Source organism: Sarcophilus harrisii, chromosome 2 (genome assembly GCF_902635505.1).
Source record: "Sarcophilus harrisii chromosome 2, mSarHar1.11, whole genome shotgun sequence".
NCBI classification, from domain to species: Eukaryota; Metazoa; Chordata; class Mammalia; order Dasyuromorphia; family Dasyuridae; genus Sarcophilus; species Sarcophilus harrisii.
This window is the reverse complement of record NC_045427.1, coordinates 452,350,262-452,363,449: the sequence shown is the minus strand read 5'-3', so window position 1 is coordinate 452,363,449 and position 13,188 is coordinate 452,350,262. Positions and strand designations below refer to the sequence as shown.

The following is a 13,188-nucleotide window of genomic DNA, read 5'->3' as shown; positions in this document are numbered from 1 at the left end:
CTCTTTACACTCTCAAAAATTATTGAAGAAATCCCTTCTCCTAGTGCCTCTATTTATGTGGGGATTGTTAATTATTATTTACTGTATTACAAATTAAAATATCAGTATTATTATGAAAATAGTTTTGACCTCATGGATTTCCTGAAAGGGTGTTAGGAAGCCCCCAAAGTCCCTGAACTACACTTTTAAAATTGCTGTAACAGCTTTTCTGCAGAACTCCTTGTAGAGTCTCCAAGTGCATATAGTTTGCCCTTGTCTCCCAATGAAGCCATTACTACAAATCACTGTAGTCTGAAGATATTGCTAAAATGATAATCTCTAAGTCAAGAGTGGGAGGGAAAGGAAAATGAGTCTAGGGATTTTCTTTTCCTTCCCTTTTCCCCACCCCAAGTTATTCTTTTTTAGGGTCTTGGTTGAAGTAGTCCTATACTTTCTGTTGCTGGATACTGAAATTTTCAGTTCCACACTAGCTCATTGTTTTTATGTATCCCACAAGCTGTGATGAAGTTCCTGGACCAAATCTGACTTTATTTCTTGTATTATTTAGCTGAACTACTTTTGATTGATTAATTGATCTAAAGTAGGTGCTAGCTTACACTCTGATTGCTTCTTCTGAGATTTGTGCTCACTTGATAAAAGCATTAGTGTTAGTAGAGTGGAAGAGGGTGGGATGATTGATTTACTAAATTAACACCCCTCACCCCATTCTTCCATATTCAAGATTTTTCCCCTGACAAATGTCAATATATAGTGCAATATAGTTCGTAAAACACTTTATACATATCATTTAAGCCTCATAATTATCCTGGGGCAAGTAATAAAAGTTTTATTTTATCTAAATCCAGGTCTTTTTGACTCTGAATTCAATATCCCCTTTACTTCTTTAATACTTTCATTATGGAAAGAAATACATCAAAGGACAATTAAAAACACAAGAGAAGTACAATATACAAAGTACAAAGTATATCATTGCTACTTGGTTACATTTAATAGTTGTGGTCTTTTTAAAAAATATTAATCAGTAAATAGGAGAGAGGTAGTTGCATGTTTAATCATCTTCTTCACCTTCCCATATAATTTTGCTTAATTGTTTAAAAGGCCTTGACTGTTTTGTTTTATTGAGTGGTCTAGTTTGGAATTTTGTTATTTTGTTGACATTGATTTTGTTCATGAATTTGCTTGTATTATCTTTCTTTGGCTTTTTATCCATATGATTGAATACATATATCTGTTGATAATTAAGACAAAATTTATCATTCCCCTCAATCACTGCATGCACACAAAATTAGATATATCAAAACACAGAATGGATTGTGATGGGATATAATTTGTCCCTCTTCACTCAAGATCTTATATCTGGCAAGGGCTGGAAGATAATTTTCCAATTATATTTGTACTGGGAATTTTTAATTCAGATATGGCTTGGAGAAGACTACTCTTTCAACTCTGATGATCCATGATCCTGAATTTCATTCAACAAAACGTGAAGAAAACAACAAAAACAAATGTTATTATGTATATGATTCATAGGATTATAGATTTAGAGATGGAATGGACCATTGAGGTCATTTTATAATTGAAGAAACTTGAGACCTATAGAGATTGTGTGATTTGCCAAGGTCACATAGGCATCCAATGGCAGGGCCAAATTTTGAGGCCCACATATCTAAGGATATCAAATTCTACACTCTTTCTAATATACCATACTTATCTTTGTTTGACTGTTTCCCTTCTACTTTCTTTAGCTTCCACTGACATCTTAAATTTTACATTACTTTATCTTTTTATAAAACATCTTGACATTTTTCCCATTTTTTTCCTTTTTTTTTTTTTTTTTTTTTGCAGGAGAGAGGGATTGATGCTGCTGTATTCAAATCTTCCTTTTATTTCATTTTATGAGTTCTCTCCACCTTTTAAATCCTTCAGTCCTCCTTGAATCCTTTCTGGTATTGTTATAGTCTGCATTTCTGCAATGGTTTTGTTTTTTGCTTTTCCTTTATTATAGAATTCTGGAAATTTCAAGTCAGACTTTTAAAAAAATTTATTCATTGTTGTTCAAGTTTTAATTTTCTTGCTATTGTGTCTGGTATTTTATTTTGTTTGTTTTAATCCTTCTCTCTTAGCATTTCTGTGTCCTTGGAATGGTGGACCTGATTCCCTTGTTCACTTGGCCTTCTGCCACAAAATATCTTAGTTTGGAAATTTCAGAAATGTTCCTCTCCCTTCTGGTACAATGGTAAGGAAGGGGGTAGGACGAGATTTTTTCCATTGTCCCCTGCCAAATGAAGTGGCTTAACTTGGCTGAGTTGCTACTGCTCTTCTTCAGTGGTTGCTTCTGTGCCATGGCAAACCCTGAGTGGGGGCCTTTGTTGCTACTCCAAGGCAAACCCAATGAAAAAGTCATTATGACTGGCTCTGAACAAACTCCACATGGATAAAAAGAGAATAGAGATCATAAGAAAATTCCAAAAAATGATTTCATGAATGCAAGATGAGAAAGGTATGGCTATATAACAGTTCATCTAAGAGCTGTGGTTTTTAAGGATCTACAGATTCAACAACAGCCAGCAAATTGATATTGCAACCAAAGAATTAATGCAATTTTGGATTGAATTGAGAGAGGTACAGAGTTCAGTAAAAGGAAAATATTCCTCCCATTCTGCTCTGGCCTGATCAGACCACACGTGTAGTGTTAGTAGTAGTTCTAGGTACATATTTTAGAGAAGAGACATTCTGGAAAGTGTCTTGAGAAAGATAATCTCTAGGATAGTAAAGGGTCTGAAGAGCATGCAATGTAAAGATTGGTTTAAGGAATTAAGAGATATTGAGCCTGAAGAAGAGAGAACTTATGAAAAACATAAATATCTTCAAGTATCTGACAGACTAATATATAGAAGACTTGTTTTATGGTTCCAAAAGATAGAATTAGAAGCATTGGGTAGAAGATATATAGAGGGATAACATAAGGGAAAACTCTTTAACAATTACAGCAATTCAAATAGAATTAATCACTTCAGGAATGGTGGTTAAGTTTCCTTTCACTAATAGTCTTTCAATAAAGCCTGGATGACAATTTGTTGGATATATATGTCACATATAAGTGTCAAGAGACACTTGATTGGATGAGATGATGTCTAAGTTAAATTCTGATTTTTAGAGACTGAAATTTTGAGGTGATAAAGTTAATTCTTGCTGATGGCATTAGTATAAAGAATTACCTCTCTTCTTTACCCCTTTCCCGTCCCTAAAGGTTCAAGAGTAGTAATGGATATTTCTGAGATCAAGACATAAAGGAGGCTGGAGAGTGGCGAGATTTAGAAAGATTTAGGCCAATTCTTCAATTCCAACAGGGATATGACAATTCTACTTCTTAATATTTTTGAAAAGTGGGCACTGAGGCTGAAGGAACCATCCAGGCTATCATTTCACAGAATGCCTTCCTAAAATATATGTGTGATATCAAATTCAGCAATGAGGCTTTATAGTAGGGAGACCAATGGTAGAGCTACCTATTCCTAAATTCTTACTTACTGCAGCTGACCCACTAGGAAAGATGTAATTGCTAATTAACTTTAAAATTCCCTGATCACATTGTGTTATATGGACTGAGGGGCAATGTAGAACTTTAAGGATTTAGCTCTCGACCACAGGGAATAGATACAGGGGCAAAGGTCTTAGAAAGTTTTGATGAGTCTTCCCTCTGGTCAGTTTTAATAACCATGAACCATGTTTGTTCCTTATAGGACCAGGCTAGAAACTATTCAGTGGACAGTATTGTTCTTAGCATTTGAAATTTATGTTGCATGACCTCAAGATCTTATGGAATGTATAGGTAAGTTTTTGGGTCTAATCTTATTGTCCCTAGGGATGCCCCACAGTTGGGAGATCATCTCCCCTTCCTTAAGTTTTTCCTAGCTTTTGCCAAGAAGCTTTTGTCTCCTATGTTCTGACCTCTACCTTTGTGCAAGGGAGCAAGGTAGTTCAGGGAATAGAACACTGGGCCTAGAGAAAGGAAGACTCATCCTCCTGAGTTCAAATCTGACCTCAGGCACTACCTAGCTGTGTGACCTTGGGGAAGTCACTTAATCCTGTTTGCCTCAGTTTCCTTATCTGTATCATAAGCAACAGAAGGAAACCACTATTTTGCCAAGAAAACCTTAAGTGGAATTGTAATCAGTCAAATATGACTGAATTACAACAATCTTCTTTGTATTATAGTTACTTAAAAACTTGTCTTTCCCCCTTATTAAATTGCTACCTTATGGAATCACTGAACCTCAGAATAGGCAGGGACCTTAATGGTTATCTGATCCCACAAAGACCTAAGCAAGAATTCCCTCTACATCCCATCCCTTAAAAGTGGTCATCCAAGCTCCATTTGAGGATCTCTTATAGTAATTAACAAATTACTTCCTCCCAAGGTAGTTGATTCCATTTTTGGGCGACTAATTATTAAGAAATATTTTCTTAGATTGAGCCAAAATCTGTTTTGGAGCTGTACTAGTCAGAGCTCTTCATTTTATATGTGGTAAAAACTTGAGTTACTTACATGCTTGGAACCAATATTAGAATTCAATTGCTCTGACTCCAAATTTTAACACTCCTTTTATTGTAATGTTTGAAGTCACACAGGGATCACTTAAAGGAAGTTGGGATTTATTTTTTTCCCTGTGAAATTTAACCTTAGAGTTAGCCCATATTTTAGATCTATCAAGATATTTCTGGAGATTATGTAAAATGGCATATTAGTTACCACTTCCAATTTCATATTGACAGAGTAGAGAAGAAAGCTATTTATTGTTTTATCTTCAAAGTCACTGAATACTGGCAAGATCAGGGTCAAGGACACAATGCTACAGTATGTCACTAGAGACCTTTTCCAAAGTTTACCTCAATCTACCTAACTTGGGTCTGGTTATTCAAACAAACACTAATCCATCTAATTGTATTGTTGTCTAATCCACATTTCTCTGTCTCATCCATAAGATTATTATGAAAGACTTTGTGCTATGCTTCAATGAAATCCAGTTATGCTGTGTTTGTGTTTGTGGCCTTTCCCCAATCTAGTCTTATAATCCTATCAGAAAAGGAAATGAAGCAAATCTGACATGACCTTTTCTTAGTGGACATAAAATGACTCACAGTGATCTCTACTTCCCTTTCTGCATACTGACAAACCATTCTCTTAATAAATAATACAGAATCTAATTTCTTTTTCATTTTGAAAATCGGGACTTTCTATTCCTGTGAAACCTTTCCTATTTTCTATAATTAAAAAAAAATCTGTGAAGTAATGGCCATACTGACAAATTCTTTCAGGATTCTGAGTTAAATATTATGGAATTTTAGTTACTTACTGTTGGAAAAAATAATAACGAGAAATAATGGAAGTTAAAAGGATGCAAATTAAAATAGTCTCCTTTAAACAGTAGTGAATGCTGAAAATCATCAAGAAAAGACTTTATGATCAACTGGAAAGATATGGACGAGAGAGAGAATTACTTCACTAAGTGGATGGTTTGATCATGAGACCAATGCAATCACTTCTAACTCTAGGATTTTAGGATTTCTTGTATTCCTTATTCTTTACTTTAAAAGTCATTTATATATTTTATTTTTATGTCATTTAAATTTCTGATTATTTCTCCACTACAAATAAGGGATTTCTATTAGCAAAGAATTAAAAATGAAAGAAAAACAAAGCAGTTCAGCCATATATTAGTCTGACAAGGTACAGTTATATACTCTTAGAAGAAGAAAGTTATATACATTTTCACCTCTTCTCTGGGGCTGAGGTTAATTGTTATAGTTAATTACATAGTTTGGAATTTTTTGGTTCCTTCCATTTATATTATTTTAGTCATAGGGCATGATACTTTTCTGGTTCTATTCATTTTACTCTGTCTCAGTTCATATGTCTTCCCATGGTTCTTCAAATTCTTCATAATTTATCTTATAATTCTTACAACATAGTAATATGCCATTTTATTTTATTTATTATCTATTCCTTAAATTATGGACATCTACTTTCCCCCCTAATTCTTTGCTTAAGTAAAAAATGCTTTAATGAATATTTTGATGCCTTTATTTTTGTCACTGACCTCCTTAGGGTTACATTGAGCTTTACTTTTGATCTTTTATAGTTTAACTACTTTAAAAGTTTACTTTAACTTATCTGATTTTATTTACTCATATTTATTCAGATATATTTTCTCTTCTAAAGTCCTCTAGTACTTCACTGTGGCATAGAAGTGACTCTAGCTTCTCAAATGTCTGTTGAGTATAACCTCTGCAGAACCAAGAGAACATTGTACATAAAACCAACAAGATTATATAATAATCAACTGTGATAGACTTGGCTCTTTTCAACAATGAGGTGATTCAAGGAAATTCCAATAGACTTAGAATGGAAAATGCCATCCACATTAAGAGAGGGAAATATGGAGACTGAATGTGGATCAAACCATAGTATTTTCAATTTTTGGTTGTTTTTTCTTTCTCATGGTTTTTTCTTTTTGGTTTGATTTTTTTCTTGCACAACATGACAAATATGGAAATATATTTAAAAGGATTGCACATCTTTAACCTATATTAGGTTGCTTGCTATATTGGGGAGAGGGGAGTTAAGGAAGGCAGGAAGAATGTTGAAAATTATCTTTACATTTATTTGGAAAAATAAAATATTATTGAAAAAATAGACAAATAAATTAAGAGAGTAAGCTCTGGTAGGTCCAAATAAATTGGCAAGGTTTTGAGGACAGGGTGATAAATTGTTTGTCATCTGGGAACCAGCACAGATGAGTTTAGAGGTTCTCATTACTGTAATGATGGTTACAAAGTCATTGGCTTAGCAACTGACAAATACCATCTAATAAGATGTGGCAGGTTTGGGACCTGCATCAAAGGAGAGACCACACACCGGGATAAAATCACATGTCCTTGAGGTATTGCAATTAAGTATTTATTGGGGCATCCCAGTATACCAATAAAGGTTATATATGCCAAATACAGCAGTTGAAATGCTGTTTTTTTCTCCTATTTAGAGCCTCAGCACCACAGAGAAACTGCCATTGCCTGACTCTGCTCACTCCCTTTTCTTAAAATCCTGTCTTTCTTATGACCAAGCAGTCTACCTGTATTTGTGAATATAGGGGTGAAATATACCTAAGAGAGTAGAAGAGGATGTAGAAGGGAATAATGGAGAAGTTGTTATGATTATCATTAAAAAGTTGTAAATAGTTGTGGATATTGTTTCATATTGGTTTGTTTGTTTTGTTAAATTTAAAAACAAAATTTCAGGAAAGAAAAATAGTGGTTAGGTTTTCAGTATAGCCCACAAAAACTTATTTGCTCCAGGATATAGCTAAAATGAAGAACATCTGCAATGAATAATAGTTGCAAATATGACTATTGCAATACTAGTAATTAGGTGGGGAAAAAAGTAAAATTGAATTAAATGAAAAAAGTCTATGGCAACTGACATGCAGAAGACTGACAGTCCCAAATTAAAAGATACAGCTTTTAGAAATCCAGCAGGACTTCAGGCTGAAGTTTATTCTAGAGAAAAATACCTGTAGGTTTAAAAGGATAGCTGGGCCTATGCTGTTTTGTACATTCAGACCTTGTCCACAATATCCAAGGATTAAAAACAACTGGTGTGATTTATATCATTTTCGATATTATCAAAGATTTCCCAATCTAGGGAAATGGAAGGTGGTACTTTGGAATGTAATAGCTTTGATGAGGACAACAATTTGCTTCTAGTTCTTTTTTCCTCTCATAATCTTTTTATCATTATTTTTACTTCCCCAGTTACATGTAAAAACATTTTTGTTATATATGTACATTTATTTTTTACATATTTCCATATGTATTATGTTAGGAGAAAAAGCCAGGATAAAAGGAAAAAAACCACAAGGGAAAAAAAAAGGTGAAAGTAACATATGTTGGTCTACATTCGTTTTCCATAGTTTTTTGTTTATCTGCAGATGGCATTTTCCATCCAAAATTTATTGTGATTGCCTTGGATCATTGAATTACTCAGAAGAAACAAATATGTTATAACTGATCATCACACAATACTGCTATTGCTGTGTACAATGTTTTTCTGGTTCTGTTTGCTTCATTCAGCATCAGTTCATGTAAATCTTATAGGTCTTTCTAAAATCAGCCTGTTCATCATTTTTATAGAATAATAATATTCTATTACTTTCAAATAACATGATTTATTCAGCCATCCCTCAATTAAGGGACATCTACTCAGTTTCCAATTCCCTGCTACCACAAAAAAGAGCTGCTACAAACATTTTTGCACATGTGGAGCCTTTTCCCTTTTTAATAATTTCTTTGGGACACAGACCTTGTAGTGTCAGCCTCCATTTCTTTTTTTTAAATTTATTTAAGCTTTTTATTTTCAAAGCATATGCATGGATAATTTTTCAACAGTGACCCCTGCAAAACCTTGTGTTCCAAATTTTCTCCTCCTTCCCTCTACCCCCCTCCTCTAGATGGCAAGTAATCCAATATATGTTAAACTTGATAAAATATATGTTAAGTCCAAAATATGTATACATATTTATACAATTATCTTGCTGCATGAGAAAAATCAGATTAAAAAGGAAACAAAAATGAGAAAGAAAACAAAATGCAAGTGAACAACAACAAAAAGGGTGAAAATGCTACATTATGACCCACACTCAGTCCCCACAGTCCTCTCTCTAGGTGTAGATCTGCCTCCAATTCTAAGACTTCTTTTCCATAGCAGAAAGGAGCAGGGAGAGTCAAGGTTTTGGGGCTGGTGATAAGAAATTGGCCTTTGTGCTGTAGCAGCAGCACTTACTGGCCTGCCAGGAGGAGGAGCAAGAGAGCCAGGTGAGTGTTGATTGTGGCAGAGCCCTCTATCCCGGGAGGGATGATTAATTGGGTGCTTTTCCCAGTATGTCTGTGCTTGTGCTTCTCTCAGCCATATGTTTCTGTGAAGTCTTTTGCATCGAGCAAATTGCCTGAAATCTTAGGTACAAAGTATGGCAAAATGTGACAACTTTTTATGACCCCTTCTTGACCAATCTCTCATATTTCTTGGTTGCAGGACCCTGACACTGTGGTCTTGCCAGACCCCCACATTCTAAAACCAGTGTAGAAATCAGGACATAGTTTGGAAGGAGTTCCCTTACTATTCAACATGACCTAATGCCCCTCTCTCCAAAAACAAAGAAGATGACAGATCATATTGGCAATGATCCTCTTCAGGAAAGGTATTTATTGTCAAATCAGTTAAATGAACATTTATTACTCACCTACCATGTATAGGGTACTATGCTTGTTGCAGTTACAAATGGAACAGAATCTGCTCTCAAAGAAGATAACATTTGGATTCAGGTTTTCTCACTCTTGGTCTACCACTTTTTCCATTCTTTTTTATTTTTTTATTTTTTCTGTTGTCTTTAATTCTTCATGTTTGTTTTTTTAAATTTTGTTTTGTTGGTTCGTTTTGGGGGTTTGGGGGCCAAAATACTAAAGTGGTTCACCATTTCCTTCTCAACTCATTTTTACAGAAGAGGAAACTGAGGCTATTTAGAGTTACTTATTAGTCTAGGGTCATACAACTAATAAATATTTGAAGCCAGATTTGAACTTAAGATGATTAGTTTTCCTGAATCCTCTCTATCTACCTAGCTGCCCTACTAATCCATTTAATTGCCTTGTATTTGTGGAGTACTTATGGTTACAGATAAGTATTCTGCCAAGTAATTAAAGATGGATTAATCAATCAATGCCAAGGAAAGTTTTATGGAGGAGATAGAATCTGGACTGAGAGGAGAAGGGAATTTATTCTAGCCAAACTGCACTAAGACTTTTGGGATATACTCTATGTGTGTGTCTGTGTATATACACATACATACAAATATATATATATATATATATATATATATATATACACATGTGTGTACATATCTATTTATAAGTTGAACATAATAAATATTATATTTAATAAGAGTCATGGGTTTGTAGAGGTAAGAGTGAGGTAGGATTTGAATTGCCAACTGAGAAGTAAAGTTTTGCTGATGACTCTCCTCAAGTCTTAGCCTTATTCTTTTGTCTGGTGTCCAAGGAAATAACTACAAATATTTTTCACTAGGGTCATCATCACAGTAAAGAAAAGACAATTAAAGAGTCTTTTCTACATCAATTTTTGGACCCTGGGCTGTGGGTGCTCTCATTTTGTTTAGGTTTAATTACAACTAACTTTCACAACTGAATACATTAATCTGCCCATTATCTGAATTGATTCAGGGAACTATTTTTTTTTATTAATTATCCCCAATGATGCTGCACACACAGGTTTGAAAGGACATATTCACCAAACATTGGGTGAGAGCACTTGCAAATGATACATTTTATACTTGAATTCTGTTAATATGAAGTTGTCTCCATTTTCCTACACACTCAGTCCTTATTGGATTAAAGAAACCTTGATTGCCTCACTGGCCTCTGGGATTTGGGTGATGGTATTAGGTCAGAGAGAAAAGTTCCTCTGAGGGCAAGGAGACTCCTGGTCAAAGATAACTTAAGGGGGATTATGGATCCCAAGCCTGAGGAAAATTTAGGGTACTTTTGTCACATCCATCCTGCATCCCAGGATGAAGGCAGACTGGGAGTCAGAAACATTCAGTATTTTAATGGCTGACATTTGTTCCCATATTAGGTCTGCACTTACCGCAGGCTTTCGTCCTTCCTTGAGTAATGTTTTTCTTTTCAAAGGACCTTCCATGGTAATGACCCCGGCTGAGTTCCCCAGTGCACAGCTGCATGGTCCTGTGGGACTGATGAGAGGAAATCATCATCAAAATTTCTCCACAGAGGGCATGAGAGACAGTCCAGCCTTGTAGGAAACTCTGGATATTTCCCAGTAGTCCCCCCTGTGTGGCAGATAGGTAGATAGGTCACTCCCTAAAGTCACTTCTTCAGTATGAATGCCTTAAGAATTTAAGAAATTCCAATTATATCTATGCAGCAATCATGTCCAACAGTGAGTCTTTGTTAGCAAGAACAAAAATAATAGCTAACATTTATGTAGTACTTTACAGATTGCAAAGCATTATATAGCTCTTATCTCACCGGATCCTCACAACCACCCTCACCACTATTTGTTCATGGGAATATGTAACCCATGCGAGGTACTTTAGCAGTAAACCAAATAGTAATTGTATTCAGTATTCTTTGTAAACCTAAAGAAATGGAGCAGAAACTCCTGCGAAGGAGATTTCAGATTGAAGCAATGAAGATTTTGGAGATAACTTTTCAGAATCTCAGAAGCAGGCTATCTGAAGCCCACAGTGTCCTGGGACAGTGACATGATGAGACTGGCCTTGTGACTAACACTCAGGCCTTCCGCCATCTGCAGACTTTCACATCCTCCCACCCCATTGGTCATAGTGTCTTCCAAAGTGGCTCTGGGAGCTTCCTGGGTTTCCTGCTATTGAATCCTGCTTAGTGAACAAGCTTGGAAACAACAGAGACCTCAGTTCACATGGAAAGTCTGGAGGAGGAAGGCAAAACACAAGTAAAAAATGGGAAAATGAGACTAAAGAGAGGAAAGGTTATACTATGGATTTCTAGGACTAGTTAGTAATGTTGCCCCCATGAACTCCCTCAGCTGTTTCCTCCCCCCTTGCAGTCTTACATCAACTCCCACCAATCATATTGGTCCATCATATTGTAGGATTTAGGGATAGAGGGAAGCTTAGAGATGTAGTCAAAAATTGAGGTTTGAAGAAATCCGTTGTTTTCTTGTAATTCCAAATCTTGGGGTCCTTTCACTATACCATGAAAACACTTTTCTCTGTATCTCTCACTAAGGCGATGGGTAGATGGTTTTCTGGGATTCTGCTAGCTCCAGGAGCTGACCAAATAGGACTCAAGGTACCAGGTTGTAAGTAAACAGGCATTGAACCTGAGAGGCTACGAGGATCTCACCGTCTCTCAGTGTGTTGTAGAGAACTTCCAGGCACACAGAACAGAACTAGTGCTCATGGCAACTACCAAAGTGCAAAGCAGGGGAGCCCTCAAGTGAGTGACTAACACATAAGGTATTGGGTAAATAAATAGATGATGGAGAATCACCCATCTCATATAACTTTTACCTGTAGACACAGCTCCGGGTCCTGGGAGAGTTCCGAACTGGAACCCGCCAATTGGGTCCCAAGGTAGCATATAGTCGACCCCTGTTGACAAATGGAAATGGATATGCTCTAAATTTCCTATTATTAGAAGTCTAGGGACATAAATTAGGGGGAGAGGACCTGTACTGAGTACATCAGAAAGTCACTGGCACTCTCTTCACCACTTTGTGGCTCTATTAAATAAGCAACACATCTGGGAAAGCTGATATCCCACTTAGGGCTCTAGAAGCAGCAAGCTGAATTTAGTTTTATTTATGTATTCTAACTTTTTATTTATACTTTTCATTTTCACATCACCTTTCCCAATCTATTTTTCCCCACCTTACCCCCACTCAGAGAACCATACTGCATAAGAAAAAGGAGGGGGAAAAAACCAGTTTAGCAAAATTAACCAATACACCAACTAAATCTGAAACTGATTGTATTCAGTATTCTACACCTACACTGCCCTACTACAAATAAGAAAGGAAGATGCCTTTTCCTTTCTTTTCTCTGAAGGAAAGTTACTTTAAAAATATATAATTAAAAATTTGTCCATAGAGATTATTTCAGTTGGAAAAAATAATTATAATGATGATGATAGCTGATATTCATCTAGGGCTATAAAGTTTATAGAGTATATAATACTTATGATATCATTTGATCCTAATAGCCCTGTGAGGTATAGGTACTGTTCTCCTTTTACAGATAAAGAAACTGAGGCTCACAGAAGCTAAGTTGATTATGTATGGTCACACAAGAATGTTTTAGAAAATGTTTAAATACCAGTTGAACACCCATTACATTGTAAATTCTGAGGCTAGGGACTATCTTTTGCCTCTTTTCCCATTTTTTGCTGTTCCCAGAATATAGTTTCTTAATGTTTATTGAAGTTTAATTTTCATTGTAAGCATTGTCTCCATTATTATCTTAAATCAACCCCTGATTTGTAGCATTTGCTGATTTCTGAGGTGTAAATATTCATAAAAAAATTTAACTTTTGATTCTTGGGAGCTATTACAAGATG

At 35.5% G+C, this 13,188-nt stretch overlaps 1 protein-coding gene across 8 annotated transcripts in view; it reads right to left on the bottom strand.

Annotated features, from left to right (window-relative positions):
- Positions 1–13,188, bottom strand: part of RALGPS1 (Ral GEF with PH domain and SH3 binding motif 1) — a 715,060-nt gene that overhangs the window by 26,269 nt on the left and 675,603 nt on the right. For all 8 annotated transcript variants that reach the window (XR_004232244.1, XR_004232243.1, XM_031954314.1 and 5 more), the window contains 2 exons: positions 12,144–12,224; positions 10,718–10,823 (listed from right to left, as the gene is read on the bottom strand). Coding sequence is in view for 6 of the 8 variants with exons in the window: in XM_031954314.1 (XP_031810174.1) it covers positions 10,718–10,823; positions 12,144–12,224 (187 nt within the window). In the remaining 2 variants the exon portion in view is untranslated. The remainder of the gene's footprint in view (positions 1–10,717; positions 10,824–12,143; positions 12,225–13,188) is intronic.